This window comes from Scardinius erythrophthalmus (assembly GCF_964197995.2).
Source record: "Scardinius erythrophthalmus genome assembly, chromosome: 2".
Classification (NCBI taxonomy): Eukaryota; Metazoa; Chordata; class Actinopteri; order Cypriniformes; family Leuciscidae; genus Scardinius; species Scardinius erythrophthalmus.
Genome location: NC_138222.1, coordinates 44,354,560 through 44,379,278, shown reverse-complemented (window position 1 = coordinate 44,379,278; position 24,719 = coordinate 44,354,560). Strand labels below are relative to the sequence as shown.

At 39.0% G+C, this 24,719-nt stretch overlaps 1 protein-coding gene across 1 annotated transcript in view; it reads left to right on the top strand.

Moving 5' to 3' along the window:
* The window catches only part of tln2a (talin 2a), a 56,786-nt gene that overhangs the window by 18,847 nt on the left and 13,220 nt on the right, over positions 1 to 24,719 (top strand). Inside the window, exons 5-49 of the mRNA XM_081358989.1 lie at positions 405 to 534; positions 1,302 to 1,454; positions 2,163 to 2,305; positions 2,673 to 2,800; positions 3,090 to 3,153; positions 3,267 to 3,371; positions 4,671 to 4,826; positions 5,922 to 6,023; positions 6,242 to 6,318; positions 6,671 to 6,851; positions 7,084 to 7,197; positions 7,312 to 7,420; positions 7,584 to 7,792; positions 8,054 to 8,152; positions 8,235 to 8,402; positions 8,495 to 8,789; positions 8,993 to 9,159; positions 10,287 to 10,415; positions 10,556 to 10,669; positions 10,759 to 10,872; positions 11,006 to 11,140; positions 12,358 to 12,486; positions 12,611 to 12,713; positions 13,099 to 13,307; positions 13,503 to 13,622; positions 13,807 to 14,004; positions 14,092 to 14,231; positions 14,335 to 14,428; positions 14,518 to 14,607; positions 16,185 to 16,307; positions 16,411 to 16,554; positions 16,655 to 16,816; positions 16,923 to 17,063; positions 17,152 to 17,333; positions 17,426 to 17,558; positions 17,811 to 17,912; positions 18,018 to 18,188; positions 18,272 to 18,418; positions 19,845 to 19,946; positions 20,076 to 20,195; positions 20,278 to 20,424; positions 20,560 to 20,729; positions 21,653 to 21,836; positions 21,960 to 22,085; positions 22,779 to 22,895. Coding sequence (XP_081215115.1) covers positions 405 to 534; positions 1,302 to 1,454; positions 2,163 to 2,305; positions 2,673 to 2,800; positions 3,090 to 3,153; positions 3,267 to 3,371; positions 4,671 to 4,826; positions 5,922 to 6,023; positions 6,242 to 6,318; positions 6,671 to 6,851; positions 7,084 to 7,197; positions 7,312 to 7,420; positions 7,584 to 7,792; positions 8,054 to 8,152; positions 8,235 to 8,402; positions 8,495 to 8,789; positions 8,993 to 9,159; positions 10,287 to 10,415; positions 10,556 to 10,669; positions 10,759 to 10,872; positions 11,006 to 11,140; positions 12,358 to 12,486; positions 12,611 to 12,713; positions 13,099 to 13,307; positions 13,503 to 13,622; positions 13,807 to 14,004; positions 14,092 to 14,231; positions 14,335 to 14,428; positions 14,518 to 14,607; positions 16,185 to 16,307; positions 16,411 to 16,554; positions 16,655 to 16,816; positions 16,923 to 17,063; positions 17,152 to 17,333; positions 17,426 to 17,558; positions 17,811 to 17,912; positions 18,018 to 18,188; positions 18,272 to 18,418; positions 19,845 to 19,946; positions 20,076 to 20,195; positions 20,278 to 20,424; positions 20,560 to 20,729; positions 21,653 to 21,836; positions 21,960 to 22,085; positions 22,779 to 22,895 — 6,246 coding nt within the window. The remainder of the gene's footprint in view (positions 1 to 404; positions 535 to 1,301; positions 1,455 to 2,162; positions 2,306 to 2,672; positions 2,801 to 3,089; positions 3,154 to 3,266; positions 3,372 to 4,670; positions 4,827 to 5,921; positions 6,024 to 6,241; positions 6,319 to 6,670; positions 6,852 to 7,083; positions 7,198 to 7,311; positions 7,421 to 7,583; positions 7,793 to 8,053; positions 8,153 to 8,234; positions 8,403 to 8,494; positions 8,790 to 8,992; positions 9,160 to 10,286; positions 10,416 to 10,555; positions 10,670 to 10,758; positions 10,873 to 11,005; positions 11,141 to 12,357; positions 12,487 to 12,610; positions 12,714 to 13,098; positions 13,308 to 13,502; positions 13,623 to 13,806; positions 14,005 to 14,091; positions 14,232 to 14,334; positions 14,429 to 14,517; positions 14,608 to 16,184; positions 16,308 to 16,410; positions 16,555 to 16,654; positions 16,817 to 16,922; positions 17,064 to 17,151; positions 17,334 to 17,425; positions 17,559 to 17,810; positions 17,913 to 18,017; positions 18,189 to 18,271; positions 18,419 to 19,844; positions 19,947 to 20,075; positions 20,196 to 20,277; positions 20,425 to 20,559; positions 20,730 to 21,652; positions 21,837 to 21,959; positions 22,086 to 22,778; positions 22,896 to 24,719) is intronic.

Below are 24,719 nucleotides of genomic sequence, written 5' to 3'. Positions count from 1 at the left end.
ATTCTGCAAATGCAACACGAACCGCTTCGGATACAGAACTTTGTTTAAGATCTCATTCTTAGATTAAAGATCATTAAAAATGTAACCAGCATCAGTGATGTTATCATAATATTAACATACTGAGTTGTCATTGATCTTTTTTCTTACATCTATTTTGCTTGCTCATTTTTATTGTCTTCCTTGCATATATTTAACCATAAATAGTCATTTTTTTGCCTTTAGGCTGCACAACTTTGATTCTTGTGTGCTTCTGGCTGAAAACAAGACGTGTGGTGAATTTCATGCTTACAGCAGAACAACTCTGATGCAGAATTTCATTCAGAATCAAAACATCTTTCCTTAAACTTTAAAACGATTTGTTTACTGAGCTCGGGAAATCTAGTTTCTCTCTCTCGGTCTCTTAGGACATACTGGAGTATAAGAGAAAACAGAGACCTCAGAAGATAAAAATGCTGGATGGCGCTGTGAAGACCATCATGGTGGATGATTCCAAAACTGTGGGAGAGCTGCTTGTCACCATCTGCAGTAGAATAGGTCAGTGATGCTCTTATACAGGCTACTATCTGATATAACTGTATCATATACAGTTATTCTCTTATAAGGGTTATTTTGAGGGGGAACATGTGGTTCCGTAGGTCACATAAGACACGACTGAAGGGGGGAATTGGTAGTAAATGATTAAAATAAGATGTGTTAGTATACTGGTTTAGTTTTTATTTAAAGTTCAAGGCAACCTGTGTTTAAACAGTGATTTGCACACAAATTCAACTCCAAATTGAACTGGACTGACCAAATATATACATGTTAATGCATGATCTGCCATAGCTTTTAAGACAAATGCTTTATACATTACTGTTCAACGACTTTTTGAACGGTGTCCACAAAAATAATAAACAACTGTTCTCAACATTGATAATCAGAAATGTTTCTTGAGCAGCAAATCGGCATATTTGAATGATTTCTGAAGGATCATGTGACACTGAAGACCGGAGTAGTGATACTGAAAATTCAGCTTTGTCATCACAGGAATGAATTACATTTTAAAATATTCTCAGAGAGAAAACAGTTATTTTAAATTTGAATATTTCACAATAGTACTGTTTTTACTGTATTACTGATCAAATAAATGCTGCCTTGGTGTGTATAAGACACTTCTTTCACAAACATAAAAAATGTATACCATCCCCAAACTTCAGTAAAAGAAATCAGTAATTTGTCTATGTATACTTCTGCTGTTATATACACATACACACAACACAGGCCATAACAAGTCTATAACTATGTTTCATTTCTCCTTCCAGGAATCACTAACTATGAAGAGTACTCTCTCATCCAGGAGGTGGTAGAGGAGAAGAAAGATGAAGGGACGGGCACACTGAAGAAAGACAGGACTTTACTGAGGGAGGAGAGGAAGATGGAGAAGCTCAAAGCTAAACTGCACACAGATGATGACTGTAGGTAACACATCATCACCCACCATATGCAGTTAGACATACCGAACTGCTAAATAGGCCACAATAAGTCAATAAAGTTTAGGTTTAAAATTCTTTCAGGGTTATCTTTGCTTCCCTTTAGTCTTTTATTATATTTTCTTATTCTTTTTATTTCTAAGTATTCTCTTATTCTATTATTTTATATATAAATAAATATATAAATAAATGAATACTTTTATTCAGCAAGGATGCCTAAAATCGAACAAAAGAGACAGTATATATATTTTATTTTATATTACAAAATGTATAATATTTATAATTTTACAAAAGATTTCTATTTCAAATAAATGATGTTCTTTTAAACTTTCTATTCATCAAAGAATCCTAAAAAAATTATCATGGTTTCCACAAAAATATTAAGCAGCGCAACTGTTTTCCACATTAATGATAATCAGAAATGTTTCTTGAGCACCCAATCAGCATATTAGAATGATTTCTGAAGGATCATGACTCTGAAGACTGGAGTAGTGGTTAATAAAGAGTGATCTTAAATTGTAATAATACCTCACGATATTATTTATTTGTCTTTATTTTTGATCCAAAAAATGCAGCTTTGGTGAGCATGACCCCAAACCTTTGAACTGTAGTGGATCTTCTGTTAATAACTCTGTAAAAACAGTTTGATATATGAAAAAATATATAAATAGTTTATTTCTGTTTCTCTCACAGTGAATTGGTTGGATCATGGGCGTACGTTTAGAGAACAGGGAGTCGAGGAGAGTGAAACGCTACTGTTGAGACGAAAGTTCTTCTACTCCGATCAAAACGTGGACTCGCGAGATCCTGTGCAGCTCAATCTGCTCTATGTACAGGTTAGACACGCCTCTTCTCTCTTATTGTATTTTATAATGATATGAGGTGAAAGCCATGATCGGTATCCAACAGCCTTATGTTGACCTAAATGATCTGATTCCACGGTTCTCCACTTGTCCGTTCAATATAATATATACAGATTGAAATGCTGTAAATCTCTTATCGACATATGACCCTAAAAGCCTCTGAGTGCTGCACTACATGCTGTTATACACATTGTATTGATCTGGAAAGTAGTGCAGTCCCTATTACCTTTTTATAAGTTCTCCTTCTGTCAGGGACTCGGTTTCTGATCTGGATCATTTCTGCTGTTTGATTTCTAAAGGCTTTGATAACAAATGTGTCATCCTGCATGTGTTTCCCCAGGCGCGTGACGACATCCTGAATGGTTCTCATCCCGTGTCATTTGACAAGGCTTGTGAATTTGGTGGAATTCAAACACAGATCCAGTTCGGGCCTCATATAGAACATAAACACAAGTCTGGATTTCTGGAGTAAGACCAAATCCCAGTGCTTTCAGTTATAGTACACAGTGTTTACTGCCCCTCTGCTTCATAATCAAGGGTGCTGCATTATTAAAAGCCATGATGTGCAAATGATGTGCAAAATCTAGATATTGTATTGACCATATGGTCCATTCAGGTAATAAGCTTAACAAACTCGAATGAAATGTGCTTAATGCATTTAAATATTGTATGCGTATCGTATAACTGTAATGCCAGTTTCAGTTTAATGTATTGTTGCTTATCTTCTCACTTTGAATGTGAATTTCATTTCGTTCAGCTTGAAGGAGTTTCTGCCTAAGGAATACATCAAACAGAGAGGAGCAGAGAAGAAGATCTTTCAGGTGGGCGCTTGGTTATACACTTGTCTGTTTATCTTGAATGTCACTATTTGTAAGCAGAGATGAATTAGATAAATGAATTAATTAGGTAAATAAACGCTTTGTGAATTTAACAGGAACATAAGGCTTGTGGGGAAATGACAGAGATTGAAGCCAAAGTGAAATATGTGAAGCTTGCGAGATCACTCAGAACATATGGAGTGTCTTTCTTCTTGGTGAAGGTAAAATGCATGTGTGTTTGTGTTGTACTTGGTTATATAAACTATGTTTATTATAGTGTAATGCCCAGACTTCCCAGATGATGATGATGATGATGATAAAAAAATTAATAATAGCTTAAATCTTATTTATAATTGGTTGTGTGTTGTGTTGTGTCTTTGTATGTGTTGTGCATGTACAACCAAAAATTGACTCTGCTTTAAATTCTCGTGTGTAAGAAGGTTATTGAAGGTCCCACCCCTGAGTTGATTAGAATAGTAGGTCGCACCTGTGATGGGCAATCAAATGTCTTGGCCAGGGCCACCCAAATGGACATGCACCCATTGCATAGAGGGTATGCATTGATGTCACTTTCCCACCGGAACACGCCCCCCTCAGCCGGACTGAGTGGCAAAAGAGCCTGCTGCGTGACTGGATTTAATAGGGGAAACTGCGAGTAAAACAAATGATTATCAGTTTAAAACTAAAGGTTGGACTCAATTATCGTGTTCCTTACAACAAAGACCCAGTGATCCATGGATATTAACATGCAGCCAGGAATTGTGTGTCCTGATTTTGACGCTGTGGAAATACATAAAGCAAATTTTCCTGTGACCGCTTTATATAAATAGCTACAATATAGGTAAGTCTAAATCCGGGTGATCACATTCCCAAGTCCAGATATTTTCCTCGATGTACATGTTGCCAATCACTTGTTCTCATAAGAGAGGAATTCCACCTCCAGAATTCTTCCATCTCTTCCACCCCCCATTCCTGGCCGGTGGTGGTCTGCATGACTCATGGACTGATTACAATTCAGCTCTGCTTGAGTTGTAAAGTTAAGGTGGAGCAGATGTGCTGGTGCCTGAAATGAAGATCTCAAGTTACTGATTTTAGTTTTGTTCTGGCTTTTATTTATCTCTTATGATCAATATAATTATTGTATGTATTCATAAACTCAAACTGTTTGCAGTTTGGCTATTTTTTATTTTTTTGGCCTTTAGTGGTAAATGCATCTTTGCAAAAAAGCTAAAGTGAGAAATATTGGCACAACTCGGAAACTCAGACAGGCAAGCAGAGCTCAGCTCATCTATCTGCTGACAGCTCTGAGAGAGAGAGAGAAAGTACAGAAACAAAAGAAAAACGGTAAGCTTTAGAAAATCTGAGAGGATACTGGAAGAGTGTTAAGTGGAATAAGTGTTAAAAAAGAATTGTCAGCTGTTAAATACACCAGCAGGATTTTGGTAGATCATTTGCATTGTTCTGAACCTAGTGAACTTGTGAACATCGTGAATTTTATTTTATTGATTTTTGTTTCTTAGGAAAAAATGAAGAGTAAAAATAAGCTGGTCCCAAGGCTGCTGGGTATAACCAAAGAATCCGTGATGCGAGTGGATGAGAAAACCAAAGACGTGGTTCAAGAGTGGCCACTTACTACAGTGAAGAGATGGGCCGCCTCACCTAAGAGCTTTACACTGGTACTTATATAACAGACATTGACTTCCAGATGGCTCAAGGGCTACTGGAAGTGCCTTTTTCTTATATTCACAACTGTTGAAGTTAAGTTTTTGAAGTCTCTTATGCTCACATAGGCTGCATTTATTTAATGGAAAAAATACAATGAAAACAGTAATATTGTGAAATATTATTGTAACTTAAAACGTCTATTTCAAAAGAATTGAAATGTAATTTATTCCTGTGATGGCAAAGCTGAATTTTTAGCATCATTACTCCAGTCTTCAGTGTCACATGATCCTTCTGAAATCATTCTAATTTGGTGGTCAAAACCCATTTTTTCTTATCACAGTTAAAAACAGTTGTGCTGCTTAATATTTTTTTGGAAACCATGTTACGATTTGTTTCCAGAATTCTTTTATTGATTTATTTAAGTTCTAAAGAACAGCATTTATGTAAAATATAAAACTATTGTAACATTATAAATGTCTTTTCTGTAACTTTTGATCAAATTAAAGGAGAACTCTGGTAAATTTTAACATTGAGCTCATTTTTTTGTAAATTTGGAGTGCTGTCAATACAGAAGACAACGACAAAAATCGGTGTTGCCTACACCGTGTTATCCTCTTTTTAAAATTTGCACCCTGTTGACTTCAATGGGGCAAGTTTTAAACCTGCTTTTAGCCTCTTAACATCCTTGATGTGTCATTACAAGTGCACAGCTAATGTGAGTGATTCCTTCAGAGTGAACACGGTGAATCTGACTGCAGCAGTAAGGCTAAAAACAGGTTTAAAACTTGCCCCATTGAAGTCAATAGGGTGCAAATTTTAAAAAGAGGATAACACGGTGTAGGCAACACCGATTTTTGTTGTTGTTCTATGTACTGACAGCACTCCAAATTTACAAAAAAATGAGCTCAATGTTAAAATTGACCGGAGTTCTCCTTTAACATTATCTTGCTGATTAAAATTATTAATTCCATTAAAAAAATACTGACCCCAAAGTTTTGAACGCACAAACACACACGCGTGCACATGCGCGCACACACACACACACTTTATACCCATTATTTATTCTCATTCTCATTAAAATCTGACAACCTGTGTTCCATATGAAGGATTTCGGGGAGTATCAGGAGAGCTACTACTCTGTTCAGACCACAGAGGGGGAGCAGATATCGCAACTTATAGCTGGCTACATCGATATCATTCTTAAGAAGGCCTGTATTAACTCCTTTATCTGTCTTTCCTTCATGAAATAGTCAACAATCAGTTGTCCTGTTCTTTTCCTGATAGATAATCTCCTGGATTACGAAGGGTTTTTGTATTACAGATTAACAGTGTTCAGATTACAATATACACAATGTTACAGTAAATACCAGATTAAACCTGAGTTTTATGTGTAAATGTGTTTATTTTTGAATGTCTGGCCCTACAGAAACAAAGCAAGGACCGTTTTGGTTTAGAGGGAGATGAGGAGGCCACCATGTTGGAGGAATCAGTAAATCCGAAAAAGTAAGACGTACACATTTTGAGTCAGCAGTGATAAGAACCATATTTCCTTTCAAGGTTTTGTAATTTTCTGCCAGTTGTCTTTGGAAATACTTTTGTAATCAGACCAGTGCAGCATAACAGGAAAATCACAGTGGAAAAAGCTTATCTCAGTTTCTATTTATCTAGATTGAGCTGAGGTTACCTGTTCCACACACAGTAATATATTCAGCCTGTTTTTAAAGAGTGCAGAGTCTCCTCTTCTTGAATAACCCCTGTAGTACTAATACAAAATGAAAAATGTACTTGAACTTTTATACCTTTCTGTGTCATTTCATTTATATATATATTTTTTTTTTCTCTCTATCTTTCACAGATCTACTATATTGCAACAGCAGTTTAACCGTGCCGGACGGGTAGAGCATGGTTCAGTGGCATTGCCTGGGATCTTGAGGTCAGGTTCTGTCGGCCCAGAAGAGCTAAACATGGGTACCATGCCCTCTCCACAACAACAGATCACTACTGGACTGATAAGTCTTGGGCATATGCCTCCACTGGTGAGTCTATATATGCAAATGCTCACCTTCATAGAACACTTGGTTAATTCAGCAAAGTTAATTAATTGTCAATTATTGGCTATAGGCCACCTTGCTGTCTAGATATAAGCATGCGTCCCTTCATAACACATATTGGTTGATCATCAATTAACATCTGTCATAGTTAGATAAATAGATACAGTATATTAGTGGATGAATGTGTAATTATTGCCATCCTTAATGTGGCGATCAGAGTGCAGCCCAACAGGCTCTCGTGGGAACCATTAGCACCAGTATGCAAGCGGTGCAACAGGCACAGGAGGACCTGGAGGAGGTGGAAGAGCTGCCACCACTTGGAGATGATATGGTGAGAAAATGCATACGTGACACTTCACATTTACTCTCCTGTACCTATTACCAATATTTGATTTTGTGTTTAAATGTAGTGAATGCACACAACTTGTATTTTTCTTTATTTCAGGCTTCTAAAATGTGGATTCAGAACAAGGTGGATGAGTCCAAGCATGATATTCACTCTCAGGTGGACGCCATTGCAGCTGGAACTGCCTCTGTGGTTAATCTTACTGCTGGTAAAACCTTGGCTGTGTTAAATCTGATTAAATTAGTAAGATGTTTCACAACACTTACTATACAGCTGTACTGTAAATACAAATGAAAACCTTGACAGTCCCTTCAAGCCTTACTCCTTTACATTTTGAACATACATCTGCAGCTTCCTATTCCATTTCCCAGGTGATCCGACGGACACAGATTATACAGCGGTAGGCTGTGCGATTACCACCATCTCCTCTAATCTGACGGAGATGTCCAAAGGTGTGAAGCTGCTGGCAGCTTTGATGGAGGATGAGGTGGGCAGTGGGCATGACCTCATGAGGGCTGCCAGGACCCTCACTGGAGCTGTATCTGACCTGCTCAAAGCTGTGGAGCCTGCATCAGGAGAGGTGCGAGCAAAGGATGTCCTGCAGATAATCACTATCTGTCATTTTGATGGATTGTGCTGTACATTTTCTGTACAGTTTTTGTTTTTCCAAACATTATATGCAGATGTATGCCATTTCTGTATGGTTTCGTCTTGAGATACACGTACAAGAATAATGTCATTTTGATACATTTGACCAATTCAACTGCCTTTGCACGACCGAAAAGATTTTGAGTGACATGACTATGTTTTATAGTGTGTGTGCATGTGTTTTCTCATGCAGCCACGACAGACGGTTCTGACTGCAGCCGGCAGCATCGGTCAAGCCAGTGGAGATCTGCTTCGACAGATTGGAGAGAATGAAACGGACGAGCGCTTCCAGGTACACAGATGTCTTATGAAATACATGATGTACATTTGTGTTTTAGAGTGATGATCATCCTGTATGTGTGCGTGTGTTTCAGGATGTTCTGATGAACCTAGCTAAAGCTGTGGCTAATGCAGCAGCCATGATGGTTCTGAAGGCCAAGAACGTGGCACAGTTTTCTGAAGACAGCGTCCTGCAGAACAGGGTTATTGCAGCTGCGACCCAGTGTGCCCTCTCCACTTCTCAACTAGTGGCCTGTGCCAAGGTGGAGTTCACCTACATGTGCTTCTAATCCAGATTGATTAAAAGAAATAAAACTGTGGATAACCGTTTTTTGTTCATGTGTTTGTGTATCAGGTTGTGAGCCCCACTATCAGCTCCCCTGTGTGTCAAGAGCAGCTGATTGAAGCAGGGAAGCTGGTGGATCGTTCAGTAGAAGGTTGTGTGAAGGCCTGCCTGTCAGCTACCAGTGATGGAGAGCTTCTCAAGGCCGTCAGCGCAGCAGCTGGTATCGTCACACAGGCTCTTAGTGACCTACTCACGCATGTGAGGAACTACGCCACTCGTGGGGAGCCCATCGGACGCTACGACCAGGCCACGGACACCATCATGACGGTTACAGAGAATATTTTCTGCTCCATGGGTGATGCTGGTAAAATAAATACATCATATACACCACCGTTCAAAAGTTTGGGGGTTGGCAAAGCTGAATTTTCAGCAGCCATTACTCCAGTCGTCAGTGTCACATGATCCTTAAAAAAAAAAAACTTACTGACTCCCCACTTTTGAACAGTAGTCTACCTTGTATATTTTATTTGCTATATAATAGTAAAGATTTACCAATCTGTTCCGTAGGTGAGATGGTCCGACAGGCACGGGTTCTTGCCCAGGCGACATCTGACCTGGTGAACGCCATGAGATCAGATGCTGAGGTGGAGGTGGATGTGAACAACTCCAAGAAGCTTCTTGCAGCTGCCAAACTGCTTGCGGATGCCACCGCTCGAATGGTTGAGGCTGCTAAGGTGGGTTTAGCAAACCATGGCTCGCATTAGAAACATATGACTACATTTAAGTGAAATAGATTGTTCTAATCTCCTATGCCAGTGGTTCTCAACCTTTTTCACTCGAAGAACGTATTTCTGCTGTAACTGAGACAACTGCTTGCTTTAACCCTTTTTAATTGAAATTGGTGGTATTGAAAGAAATATTATATAAATTAATCTCAATAAATTTTTCACTCCATATGTTTTAAGAACTGTATGTTTTTCAATAAAAAACAATAGTTAGTGAGGGATAATCAAAATAAATGTTCTTGATTTTTAGTTTTTTTTTACACTTTAAGTTCAAATTTAATTTAATTAATTTACTGTACACTACTGTTCAAAAGTTTTGAGTCAGTAAGATTTTTTCTTCTTTTTGAAAGAAATTAATACTTATTTTCAGCAAGGATGCATTGAATGGATCAAGTTACAGTAAAGACATTTTACATTGTTACATCAAAATTAATTAAAAAAACAAATGCAAATGTGAAAACTCTTTATCAAAGAATCCTGAAATAATTCTTAAGCAGAAAATCAGCATATTAGAATGATTTCTGAAGGGTCATGTGACACTGAAGACTGCAGTAATGATGCTGAAAATTCAGCTTTGCCATCAAAGGAATAAATTACATTTTAAAATATGATTTAAAAAACTGATTTTAAATTGAAGTAACATTTCACTATATTAGTGTTTTACTGTATTTTCATCAAATAAATGTAGCCTTGGTGACCATAATAGACTTAAAAAAAAAAAAAAAACCTTAAATTCTTACTGACCACAAACTTTTGAGCAGTAGCATATTAATAATTTATTAACTGAAATACTTGTAAGGCATCCTTCGGCCCCCTTGGAAGTTTGCTGAGGCCCCCTGTTTGAGAACCACTGTTTTATACCAATTAAGGAAATACATTAATCATAGCTTTCAAGAAAAATCATACGAATTCTTAAGTATTTAATAATTTGGACATATTTTCTGCACTGATATAGCATTTCCCTATAGTTATTTTTTGCATCTTTGGTTTATCATCTCTCTGGTTAATAAATCGGTGACCTAATATATATCCAATAGACTTGTTACACGTCTGTGTGTGTGTGTGTGTGTGTTAAGGGAGCTGCTGCATACCCTGAGAATGAAGACCAGCAGCAGAAGCTGCGGGAGGCTGCGGAGGGGCTGCGTGTGGCCACCAACGCGGCTGCACAGAACGCCATCAAGAAAAAACTCATAACAAGACTGGAGGTCAGTGACTGATGGTTATGATTGAGAAAAGTCATTCAATTTAGACAGGATTATATGTGATCTACGCAAGGGAGTGTTTGACGTAAATCCAGCCGTTTGAATGAATCCCTGAACGATGTGTCTGTTTTCTATCTTTCCAGAATGCTGCTAAACAAGCTGCTGCCGCTGCCACTCAAACTATAGCGGCATCCCAGAATGCAGCAGCCTCTAACAAGAATACTGCCGCCCACCAACAACTTGTTCAGAGCTGCAGGGTTTGTAGAAGTATTAGTTTGTGAATATCTAAAGTGTTATTAATGAAATGTATATACCACTGTATTCTCTATATGTCAACGTGTGTTAGGCTGTAGCTGACCATATTCCCCAGCTGGTGCAGGGAGTGAGGGGCAGTCAGGGTCAGCCAGAGGATGGTAGTGCCCAGCTTGCCCTCATCATTGCCAGCCAGAACTTCCTTCAGGTAACCATCTACCCTTTCACTGATACTTGCCACCTTTCACTCATCAGATAACATCACTCTACTTTAAAAGTGCTCTTTTAAAAAGCTTCTCCTTCGATACTAAAATGTCTTAATCCATGTCTTTGCTTTCCAGCCTGGAAGTAAGATGGTTTCTTCAGCAAAGTCGTCTGTGCCAACTGTTTCGGATCAGGCGGCAGCCATGCAGCTTGGGCAGTGTGCAAAGAACCTGGCCACCAGCCTGGCTGAACTCCGCACTGCTGCACAGATGGTACTTAATCTGTCTTCTCCACACATGTATTTAATGAGTAAGATGCCGCGTTCTGTTTACCTTGAAAGTCGGATGTCGGCGCTGGAAATGACGTCACACCCTAGTTGTGACCGCGTTCCAATACACAGTTGGACAACCAAGATGGATGTGTGCACCACTGAGTTTGAGACAAACAGAAGTGCTAATAAACAATATATTACTGTTGTTTCACTTCTGTTGATGCGCTGAGTGAGCAGCCATATTGGATTCTGAAGTCAGGGTTGTTTGTGGTTCCTCTGAGCTTCCAAATTGGAACCCTAACTTGGGGGCCAATTCCAGTTAAAAATTTCTACTGGGAATTTCTGACATCCAAGTACAAAAGGAACTCACCATAAGATCCACATATTTTAAGTACTAAAGGGATATGCAAATGAAAATTCCCGTTCCAAATCCAAACCTTAAAGGAGAACTCCGGTCAATTTTAACATTGGGCTCATTTTTTTGTACATTTGGAGTGCTGTCAATAGAGAGAACAACGACAAAAATCGGTGTTGCCTACACCGAGTTATTCTATTTTTAAAATTTGCACCCTGTTGACTTCAATGGGGCAAGTTTTAAAACTGCTTTTAGCCTCTTAACATCCTTGATGTGACATTACAAGTGCACAGAAAATGTGAGTGATTCCTTCAGAGTGAACACGAGTGAATCTGACTACAGTAGATGTGAAAGATATGTATAAAAATGATGTTATTTAAGCCAGCGCAAATACCTGTGTTTACATCCTGTTTTCGGTTGAAGTCCAAAGTAATCGATTGCCGAGTTCACGCGCATAGGTTTAGTTACCTATGATCACGCGCGTGAACTCGGCAATCGACTACTTTGGACTTCAACCGAAAACAGGATGTAAACACAGGTATTTACGCTTTTAAAAATAGAATAACTCGGTGTAGGCAACACCGATTTTTGTCGTTGTTCTCTGTATTGACAGCACTCCAAATGTACAAAAAAATGAGCTCAATGTTAAAATTGACCGGAGTTCTCCTTTAATGACTGACTGACTTCTGTGGAACATAAAAAAATATATTTTGAAGAATGTTGGTAACCGAACAGTTTCGGTACTAAAATTTCAGAACTTTTTAGTTCTGCAGAAGAAAGAAATGAGTGTTTGGAATGACATCAGGGTGAGTAAATGATGCTCTGAGCTATCCGTTAATGAAATTCTGTCATGTGATATATAGGCTCATGAGGCGTGCGGCCCCATGGAGATAGACTCTGCCCTTGTAGCGGTGCAGACGCTTAAGAATGAACTCCAGGATGCAAAACTGGCAACTTCTGAAGGACAGCTGAAACCATTACCTGGAGAATCAGTGAGTTGATTAGTGATACTATGGTTCTTTTACACCACCTCTGAACACTATCTTCTCAGCACAGACCTATTGATTGATTGTGTGAATTATGCATCCATTTTGGGATGTAATTTGTTTGTTTTAGTTGGAAAAGTGTACTCAGGATCTGGGTGGTACATCTAAGGGCGTTGGTTCATCAATGGCCCAGCTGCTTACCTGTGCAGCACAGGGAAATGAGCATTACACAGGTAATACACTCACTGGCATAGGAAACACATTTATTTGGCTAAATGGAGACTTACCTTAGAGCTCTGTTGTTTTAAGTAACTAATCCTAACCATAACCCTATAGTAAGTACATGTAGTTAATTAATAATACTCTGTACTTATTTGGGTAATTACACTGTAACAACGTCACCTTAAAATAGTGTAACCTTATATATATATATTTATATATTTATAATATTTAAAATATATTTATATATTTTTTTTTTTTTTTTTTTTTTATATTTGAAGAGGTTTTGTAAAATTAAGATAGCTTACAGGGGCTTTTTTTTTCTGAAAATACACATTATACATTCTTGTTCACACACACACATACACTCCAAAACACATGAATTGTATGTGTTCGCAGGTGTTGCTGCTAGCGAAACTGCCCAGGCTCTCAAGACATTAGCACAGGCTGCGAGGGGTGTTGCTGCCACCACATCAGACCCTGCTGGAGCCGTAGCCATGTTGGATTCTGCTTGTGAGGTTATGGAAGGGTCGGCTAAATTGATTTCTGAAGCCAAGGAGGCGCTCGTTGCTCCTGGTGATGCAGAGATACAACAGAGGCTAGCACAGGTGAGGGAGGAAGAGATGTAAATGTAATATGAATAATACAAAAAGAAGGCATTTAATGATTTATCAGATATCCATTCTTGCTAAATAAAAGTGTTCATTTTCTTTCCAAAAAAAAAAAAATCTTCTCAAACATAAAAATGTAACTAAGTATTTTACTGACTTTATTGTTGTGTATGTCTCTGTTTTGTGTACTAGGTAGCAAAGGCTGTGTCTCACTCACTGAACGCATGTGTGAACTGTCTACCTGGACAAAAAGATGTTGATATGGCTCTGAAAAGCATTGGTGAAGCCAGCAAAAAACTACTTGTAGAGACGGTGAGCAACAAACAAGAAAATCCTTTTTATTTCCACCAAAAAATATTGTATCTTGAAGATTGCTAGAGCTATTCCTTAATATACTCTCTCTGCCCTCAACATAGTGCATGCAGTTATTAAATGCACATGGCCCTAATGTGTCTCTGGAGTGTTTTGTGACCTTTTTTTTATTTATTTATTGCAGCTCCCTCCTTGCAGTAAGACCTTCCAGGAGGCTCAGAGTGACCTGAACCAGACCGCAGCCGATCTGAACCAGTCCGCAGGTGATGTGGTCCATGCCTCTAGAGGGACCACTATCAAGCTTGCAGATGCTTCTGGGAAGTTCAGTGAGGACTTTGATGAGTTTCTGGATGCTGGCATTGAGATGGCTGGCCATACACAGGTACGATGTGTGGAGCAGGACAGAACGTGAGAAGGTGGATAGGTCTTCCTTTTCCTAAAATAAGAAGTAATTCTTGGTTGTTTTTAGGGTAAGGATGATCAGATACAGGTGATTGGGAATTTGAAGAACATCTCAATGGCCTCCAGTAAGCTGCTGTTGGCTGCCAAGTCTTTATCTGTGGACCCTGGAGCAGGAAATGCAAAGAACCTGCTCGCTGCTGCTGCCAGGTACTTCACGCCATGTTTCTTCATTCATGTTATATGTTATATATTCATATTATATATGCTCTTGTTTCTATGTTTAACCTCACTCCCCTGCATGTTTATTCAGAACAGTGACCGACAGCATCAATCAGCTGATTACCCTGTGTACTCAGAATGCCCCAGGACAGAGGGAATGTGACAATGCTCTAAGAGAGCTTGAGGTATTATATATAAACAATTCCAGGTACTAAGTAATTTGTCTTACTATTGAAAAAAAAAAAGGGATATTGTCTCTTTTTGTCGGTTACAGGCTGTTAGGGGACTGCTGGATAACCCGAATGAGCCAGTCAATGATCTCTCCTACTTTGACTGCATTGAAAGTGTCATGGAGAACTCTAAGGTAACCGCAACATGATTATATTGGAGGTAATGATGCACGAATTGCAGTTTGGGATTGGGTGGGTCAAGTAATAAAAAAAAACATTAATTGCGGGTGGATGAGAGATAAATCGTTAAAGACATTTCACGGTAAAATGCAACGAACGTACGTCATTTTTACTTTAGTTTTCAAGAACATCATATACAGTATATCTCTTCAGGGAAAACATGCCTAGAGCACCTCTTAGTGGTCATTATATCAAACACAAAGGAACCTACATGAGACATTGCTTAATACTCGACAGCTTTAACTCAAAATAAACACAAGCTTAAGATAATTATTCTGATAAGAGTGTTTTCCAACATAAGGATGAAGCAATTTTCCATAAAATTTGTTTTAATTTGGTCAAATTCATGCTCGTTCACGTCACCAAAAGCAACAGAATGGGCTTCATTTTATTTATCATCAGCTAATTTCAAGATCAAAGACCACAATTGGGGAGAGAGCGGCATCAGCACTTGTAATATAATTTAGTCTCGCTTTTTTTAATGAAGACAACTGTGTGTTGAGCTTCAGGATGCAACGCTGAACATTTAAGTCTGCCTGACTGAGCTACTTGAAACACATGAAGCGACCAGCATTGAACATGCATCGCTGTCATTGTGATTTGTGTGGAATGTTTAATGGGACTTTATATAGCCTACTTGATATCTATACCATTAGCTTTGCTTTTTCTCAAAGCTAAGTGCTAAAAAAAAGTGGAACTAGCTGTAAGCTGTCAGTCAGTAACTTTTGTGTGCATGTGATGCACAGCACTAGTGCTTAGTGCTTACAGAGCCGCATAATTTAAGAGACTTGCATAATTTAAATCTCACAATTTATACATATTTGTAGTTCCTTAATAAAACAAGCCGGTTTACTACGATGAATTATTACCTCAAAATGTAGATCTGTATGCAGGTGCGATATACTTTATCTAAATTAAATACATGCATACATAAATATCTCGCTTTTGCTCACGGTTGCCACGGTTTGAGCACCAACCCCTGCAGATATCTAAATCAGAGAAAATCATAGGTGCGGGTGGGTGTCAGGTGGATAATTTGTTTTTAAAAAGCGGATTCGGGTGACGTTAGAGCTGATCCGTGCATCTCTAAGGTGAGTGCAACTCCAAAAAAGCGCAGATGATCTACTGACATCTTGCAAATTAAAGAACACGGATGCAGCCGGATCGTTCAATAATGATCAACATAAATAATGGGCGGTAAATAATGGTGCAAATACCAGTAAATTGACTAACGCAAACCTTAGTAAATCACCTTGCATGATTAATTGAAGTACATTTTGTCTAAAAGGGAAACTCTTTCAAATGCGTATTCAAAATTCTAATTCACTGTGTGTCTTTAGTAAATCCTGGCGGTAGTTTTTTAACGCCAAAAGAGGGTTTTCACTGGCGCAAGCTGTTAGTAAATCTGTCCCTAAATGGGCAAAATTCCTGTTAAGATGCTGAACTGCAAGCATTCATATAGCCTGTTGATATTGGTAACTGTTAATGCACATCACTGATGACTGATCTGTAAACCACGTCTTTCTGTTAGATACTCGGTGAGTCTATGGCCGGTATCTCACACAACTGTAAGACAGGAGATGTTCCAGCGTTTGGAGACTGTGTTGGTGGAGCCTCTAAAGCTCTGTGTGGACTGACCGAAGCAGCTGGTCAGGTAAGAAACTACCAGCTTCATTCTCAACCATTAAACATTTTTACCTCTGAACACTTTTACTTTGTTATTTGCCGTTAATACTTGTTTTTTGGTGTGTCTCTAGGCTTCTTACTTAGTGGGTGTGTCTGACCCCAACAGCCAAGCTGGACATCCAGGCTTAGTGGATCCTATCCAGTTCGCTCATGCTAATCAGGCAATCCAGATGGCTTGCCAAAATCTTGTTGACCCAGACAGTAGTCCTTCACAGGTAGCTTTGTTCTGTAAGATCTTGAGTATGTAGTGTTTCTTTCTGTAAACATCTTAATCTGCACTTTTAGGGCCAAAATGTTAAAATGTGTGTGTTGCAGGTGCTCTCAGCTGCCACCATTGTTGCCAAGCACACCTCAGCGCTGTGTAATGCTTGTCGACTGGCTTCATCTAAGACTGCCAACCCTGTGGCTAAAAGACACTTTGTGCAGTCAGCCAAAGAAGTGGCCAACAGCACAGCCAGCCTGGTCAAAACAATCAAGGTTAAACCACTCCTTTTTATAAATGATTCCAACTTTTATCCACTCCAGTGACAGCAAATGATTGCTTTCCAGCATCATTTATTTTCCCTCTTCTCTCCTACCATAGGCATTAGATGGGGATTTCTCTGAGGAAAACCGTGAGAAATGTCGTGTTGCAACAGCGCCGCTCATTGAAGCTGTTGACAATCTGACTAAGTTTGCTTCCAATCCGGAGTTTGCTAGTGTACCTGCACAGATAAGTAAAGAGGTACGAGTTTCTTCTTCATTTAAATGTTATTCACAATTGAGTCATTCTTCTTGTTAATGATATTTATATTTTTATACTCACAATTTAGGGTTCTGCTGCACAGGAGCCAATCATCCAATCAGCACACTCCATGCTTGGCAGCTCCACCCAACTTTTGAAGACAGCACGGTCATTAGTTATGAACCCTAAAGATCCACCCACGTGGTCATTACTGGCAAGCCATTCACGCACTGTGTCAGACTCCATCAAGAGCCTCATCACTGCAATCAGGTAACACATATATACTAATTTTTGTTGTTAGTATGAGACATGCAATAGAAATAAATTTAGATAATTTGTGTTTATGTGATTTGGTATTACAGGGATAAAGCCCCTGGCCAAAAGGAATGTGACTCAGCCATTGATAATATCAATAAATGTATCCGAGATATTGAGCAGGCCTCTCTTGCAGCTGTCAGCCAGAATCTTCCTCCTAGAGATGAAGTTTCATCTGAGGTAAATGTGTTTCTACAGCAGCTACTCAGAATAGTGTTTATTTCTAGCTTCATGGCTGTTATCACAACTCTATTGAGCAGTATATAAATTAGGGATGGGTTGCGATGGTCAGCTAGTGGTCTCTTTTTATATTAATTTTTAAACACACACACACGTATGTGTGTGTCTGTGTAGCCATGTTAAAGCCTTGAAAGAAGAAATAAAAGTGAGTTTTCCATCTAGGAGTCCTTAACACATGTTGTATTGTATCAGGCTTTGCAGGAGCAGTTAACATCATCTGTTCAGGAGGTGGGTCACCTGATTGAGCCGATTTCCACAGCAGCTAAAGGAGAAGCAGCACAGCTGGGACATAAGGTAAATAAAATGATGAAGCCTTTCCAGTCTAAAATTAGTTTTCATATAGTTTTCAACTCTAATGCATTCCAGATGTATGAACTCAAACCTTTCTCTGTTCATCAGGTCTCTCAGTTGGTCAGTTACTTCACCCCGCTGGTCTCAGCCTCGATGGGCATGGCCTCCAAAATCTTTGATCATCAGCAGCAGATGAACCTTCTGGATCAGACCAAGACTCTTACTGAGTCTGCTCTACAAATGCTGTATGCTGCCAAGGAAGGTGGTGGAAACCCTAAGGTATATGTCATCCATTCAAATATGTGATACCTCCATGTAAAATTTGAATCTTTTAACAGTTTCATTAACCCGTTTTTCTTTAGGCGTTTCATACCCATGATGCCATAGCAGAAGCTGCACAGCTGATGAGGGAAGCTGTTGATGACCTCTTGCTGACCCTGAATGAAGCTGCTAGTGAGGTTGGCATGGTCAGTGGCATGGTGGATTCGATTGCTGATGCAATGGGGAAGGTAACAACCCACATACATTTGCATTATAAACAGCCTTAATATACTTTATAATTACATTTAAATGAAAACTATTTGATATTTTAAAGGGCACCTATTGTGCAAAATGTACTTTTACATGGTGTTTGAGCATAAATGTGTTGGCAGCGTGTGTACACAACCACCCTATAAAGATAAAAATCCACCAAGAGCTCTTTTTTTTTTATCCCCATAAATCATAAGCACTGTCTCAGAACAAGCGGTTTGCAGATTCTGGGCAAAGTGACGTAACTTTGCACAGGTCCCTCCCACGACTGTTGACGGACACTGCCGTATTAGCATAGACCCGCCCTGTGTGAGCACAGTCCGCTATTGTTTCGTCGCTTGAGCAGCTGTAGACAAGAATGTGTCCTAAGCGATTGAGGTGTTTTGTTGTTGGATGTAAGAATGAACATAGCAGTCTTCATTTACTCCCGACATCTAAACCACTGAAGACGCAGTGAATTACTTTTGTTTTTATGAAGGGAATGCGCCCCCCAATCTACCGAAATGCGTTATGTTTGCGCGAATCATTTTACTGTTCGTGATCCAGCTTACAGTCTCCGGAGTGATAGGCCTAACGTTACTTATCACGGTAGTAATGAAAGGGAGAGTGCACACTTTATTACAGAGTTTATTATCAGAGTTGTTTTATGGATATAAATTTGACCAGTTTATAAACACCCACTGAAAAGGTCTGTATATTGTTAGTTTTAACGAGTGTTTTTGTGTAATTTGCTGTGTATGTTGATGACAATGCAAGGGAGAGAGTGAGTTTATGGATACGACTTTAATGCGCACTTTTTGCACTGTCTTATGCTCTTATGGTGATTTTCTGAAGAAAAACGGATGCTTCATCAATAAACTTCATAAAACTCATCAGTTAATTTTTGGTCATCATTCGGACGGGGTCTGCAGGCTTGTACTAATAGTGGATAAAAGCAAGATGACAAATAAGTTATAACCGTAATTAAACAAACCTATACCTGCTCTATCTCCATACAGCATGTATTCTCTGGCTCTGTAGGCATTATTGTCTCCGGTTCGAAATGAACACCGCCACTGAGTGTTTCTGTTCTGATATTTTAATTTTGTGAGATGAGATTGTCCTTACACCGAGGTGTGAGCTCTTGAAGCTCCACCCTCTTCTTTAAAGGGGGCCAGAAGCACCAGCTCATTTGCATTTAAAGGGACACACACAAAAACTGTGCGTTTTTGCTCACCCCCAAAAAGTGGTAATTTTAACATGCTGTAAAAAATGATCTGTGGGGTATTTTGAGCTAAAACCTAACATACACACATCAGAGACTTATTTTACATCTTGTAAAAAGGGGCATAATAGGTCCCCTTTAAGTGTTTACAATCATTTAAAACAGCCATGTAATGTTTAAATGATCTTGTGATCCTGTAGTTAGGTGAAGGTTCTCCACCAGAACTAGAAGGTTCATTTGTGGAATATCAGACCACCATGGTGAGATACTCCAAAGCTATTGCTGTCAGTGCACAGGAGATGGTGAGCAATCGTAATTTTCTACATTTAATGTGTTTTATGCTGTATGTCTATAAAACACAGTACAACATAAACATTTATGCATAGACTTATGTGTCCAATTTCATTGAATCGCTTTCTTCTCTCCCTCAGATCACTAAATCAGTGAGTGCTCCAGAGGATCTGGGCAGTTTGGCCTCACAGGTCACTGCAGACTACAGTCAGCTTGCAGTTCAAGGACGTCTAGCTGCTGCTACTGCGGAACCAGAGGAGGTCATTGACATACAGATGCACGGTAGCTCACTCTTTGTGTATCTCTCACTCACACGCTGACCCCTGTTTTGGTGATTTTTAGATCGGGTTCCAGATAAAGACACGTGTGCAGGAACTGGGGCACGGCTGCATTGTTCTCGTTCAGAAGGCTGGAGCGCTGCAGATCAGTCCATCTGACTCATTCACAAAGAGAGAACTTATTGAGTGTGTACGAGCCGTCACTGAGAAGGTGCCGGAGCAACACAGAGCAAATACAGATGCATTACTTACAACTATCTTTCAAAGAATTTATGTTGTTCTCTGTTGAAATTACAGTTTCTCCATATCGTAGAATTGATTTTAATGTGTGTTTGTTTTTTTGTAGGTGTCTATGGTGTTGTCTGCATTGCAAGCCGGTAATAAGGGCACTCAAGCCTGTATCACTGCAGCCAGTGCTGTATCGGGCATCATCGCTGACCTGGACACCACCATCATGTTTGCTTCTGCTGGTACACTCAATGCTGAGAACGATTCAGACTCCTTCGCTGATCACAGGTATCACACAAATATATAATACAACGGGGTAATTTACAGTCTACAGCTATTGGTGATACACTGAAATATAAAGTTATTGGGCGAAACCAAACATTTTGGACACATTGGGTCAAAAAAATAAATCTGAAAGCAGAATATTAATACTTTTAAATTAGACTTTTTTTGCAATCGAATTTTGACCCTTTTTTCGGCTATAATTTTTAGAAGGACAAAATTTCGGTGCATCTCTATCGGTTATTATTATACAAAATAAAGCTAACGGGGTGGCCTTGTATCATCCTGAAGGAATTTATTTTTGCAGGTAACTAACCAATATCACGCTTAATTACATTACTGTTTACCAAATTATTAAATAAGTGGTCATTAAATATAGAATATATTTTGAATTGGATTTATTTTATTTTATAGATTGAATTTATTAAAGGGATATTTCAATGAAAATTCTGTGATCATTTACTCACCCTCAAGTTGTTTCAAACTTGTATGAATTTCTTTCTTCTGCTCAACACAAAAGAAGATATTTTGAAGAATGTCAGTAACCAAACAGTTGATGGGTCCCATTGACTTTCATAGTATTTTTTCCCATACTATGGAAGTCAGTGGGGCCCATCAACTGTTTGTTACCCATATTCCTTAATGTGAGGTCTCTTTAATATATTGAATTTTATTTTATTTTAATATAAAAAATGTTGTATTCTGTGAGAGGAAATACTAGAGGGATACTACCGTGGATGGATAAACATTAAACAACACAGGAGATAGAACAGTCAAAAATATTTGACCCCAGAGCGCCACAATTGACCAATAAAGAAGGCAGCATATGCAGTCATTAAAATGCAAGAAGGCACAATACAATCACATATGTACATAAGCATTATTATCAAACTTTTATCACTTCTCTCTCTTTCTCTTTTTGTTTTTAGGGAGAATATTCTGAAGACAGCTAAAGCACTGGTGGAGGACACTAAGAACCTTGTTTCAGGTGCAGCATCAAGTCAAGAGAAGCTGGCCCAGGCTGCCCAATCTTCTGCCAAGACCATCACACAACTTACAGATGTGGTGAAATTGGGAGCGGCCAGCATAGGCCCAGATGACCCAGAAACACAGGTGAGAGACAGTGATGAAAGGGATGAGGACAGAAGATAAGTCCAACACAGAGATTTAGCAGCAGCCAGTCGTAAGTCATCTTCCAGAAATGTGCATGTGTTATTATCATTCATCTGCCGGTAGGTGGTGTTGATCAACGCAGTGAAGGATGTTGCTAAAGCTTTGGCTGAGCTCATTAGTGCCACCAAGTGTGCAGCAGGAAAATCTGCCGACGACCCCTCAATGTACCAGCTCAAGAGTGCAGCCAAGGTAGGACTGTGAAAAACACTCAGGCCTCGTTTCTGCGTAACATAAATATTATTCTCCCTTTTGCGAATTTTCCTTCATACCTCAAGAGCACAGAACTTAGTTAGAAACAGTCCAGCTAGACAATTAGCTGTTATAAATTTGTCTCTGAAACTGTAATCTCCCAGTTGTCCCTCAGAAATCTGGCCGCAGGGGTGGAAATGTCTCCTAACTCAGATATCAGTAGAAGTGTTCTGGTGAGAAACTCATTTCAGTGTGTGCCATTAATCAGATTAATTATGAATGAGGAAATTAATCTGTGTTCTTCTCCATCCGCTACTGCACACTTAGTCCAACTATTGTGCCATAAATTGAACTACATGCTCTATTAATGGCATAGTTCTGCATGAGTTTGGAGTCAATAATTTTTAGAATTCAAAGAAATCATGGTTTAATCAATTTAACCTTGGATCCTTTAATTAGAATTAAACAAGTGTATAAAGTTCTAGGGTATACATAGCTATTTTTGTCTTTTTAGTGTCATTTAAAAGTTGTAGTTTATAAATAGCTGGTTTCCAAAGGAACTATTTTGCAATAGTGATTTTTGACATCAGATGTTTTCCTGTAAAAGTGCAATTAATGTTCACAAAGAATGTGATGTTCTAGAATTTAAAATGTAAGTGACTCGTGTGTGTTTATGTCATCTTCTGTGTTCAGATTATGGTAACTAATGTAACATCCTTACTAAAAACGGTGAAGGCAGTGGAGGATGAGGCTTCAAGAGGAACCAGAGCCCTGGAATCCACTATTGAGTGCATTAAACAGGAACTCACAGTAAGACTGCAAATGCAGAAAACATGGTGTACTAATTGTCTATTTTTTATGTTCCTTTTTTCTTTCCTTTTATTTTTCCAGCCCAAACCGTTTTTTTTTGTTTTTTTTTAAGTTAAGGCCCTGATAGACAAAGTTCTTTTTTGTTCTTAATTTAGGGGTAAAAAAAAGTTTGAAATATCTTTGCAGCTGAATACCATTAGCAATCATCCCCGACACCACCCATGCTTCTTAAGCCGCTTGTCCACCAGCGTCTCAATTTCTGACGCGACGCCAAAGCCCATTCATTTCCTATGGAACTACGTCAGGCAGCAAAAACGCCCCCGCAAAGCATGATGGGTCGCGTTGCGTCGATTTGGTCAACAGCGGCGCTGCAAAAAAGTATCTTGGTGGATACTTTATGCAAATGAGAGCGTCAAAACGCGGGGCAGCAGCCAATGGAAACTCGGCGGCGAGAATTTGTGTATGGCCGTTGCTATGGTTTCATATTTAAAGTACACACAAACCCCGGCCCCAAGCAGTGAAAACGTCACAGGCGTCGCGTCGGAACAAAAATTGATCGGACGCTGGTGGACAAGCGGAGTGCCATTTAGATGACAGTGGTGAGAAAACAACAGTAAAGAAAGCATCTAATCATGGTGATGTGCATATGTTTGCACAAGCTCTGCAATACGGCACTTCAGTCAAGTCACGTCACCTTTATTTATTTACCACTTTTTGCAAAATATTGCTTAAAACAAGCAGCTTTGCAGTATTAAACATGAATAAACAGTGCCAGTATCGCTTTCATTTAGAATTATTTCAATATCTACTATAAAATAACTCTCCAGTTTGTTCTTGTCTCACTCGTGTCTGACCTCGACAGACTAAACAGAAGAAATTAACTGGAGAAAATGTCCACATTAAAGAAGGCAGAGCCTCATAGCACAACCTACATATTATGTAATCACCACAAACAAATGCTGCTTACCAATTGGAGTGAATTTAGCTTGTCAAAAGCAAACTTTTCCAGATGTTTCAACCTCCAAACGAACTTTGTTTTGGCTTGGTTTTGTTCGAAATAATAATTAATAATATGTTTAATTTATATAGCTCCTTTCCCAAGCTCAAGGACGCTTCACAATAACAGTAAAGAACAAACAATCAGTTCATACATAAATGGGCAATAGACATTTTTCCAGTCCAAAAAAATGAGCAATTGCAGTTGCATATCGCATTGCAATTGAATATATTGTAAACGTGAGATAGAGTGTGCTGGTAGTCCAGAAAAAAGAACATTACAGTAGTCGGGGCGAGATGTGATAAACGCATGTACCAGCGATTCAGCGTCTTTTGGGCTGACATAGGGGCTGAGTTTGGCAATACGGCGGAGTTGAAAAATGCAGCTTTACAGAGTTGACTAATATAAGCGTCGAAGGTCAGTGAAGGGTCAAGAGTCATACCCAAGTTTTTGATAGTGGCAGACGGAATAATTGATGTAGCTTCAAGGTCAAGTGTGGGAGTATTAGTTATATTTTTTGTTAGAGATGGTGGACCAGTAATTAAGATTTCTGTTTTAGTCCGATTCAAACTGAGAAAATTGTAGTTTAGCCAGGTCTTTAATTCATTAACACATGATGATAGTGATGTAGTATGGCGAATAGAGTCCGGTCGGCAAGCAGTATATACAGTATCTGAATATCGTCGGCATAACAGTGGTATTGAAATAAATACCATGGTGAATAATTTGTCCGAGAGGCAAAATGTAAATAATAATAGTAATGGGCCGAGAACTGATCCCTGTGGAACACCTTGTTTGAGAATGACCGTGGGAGATTTATAATTGTG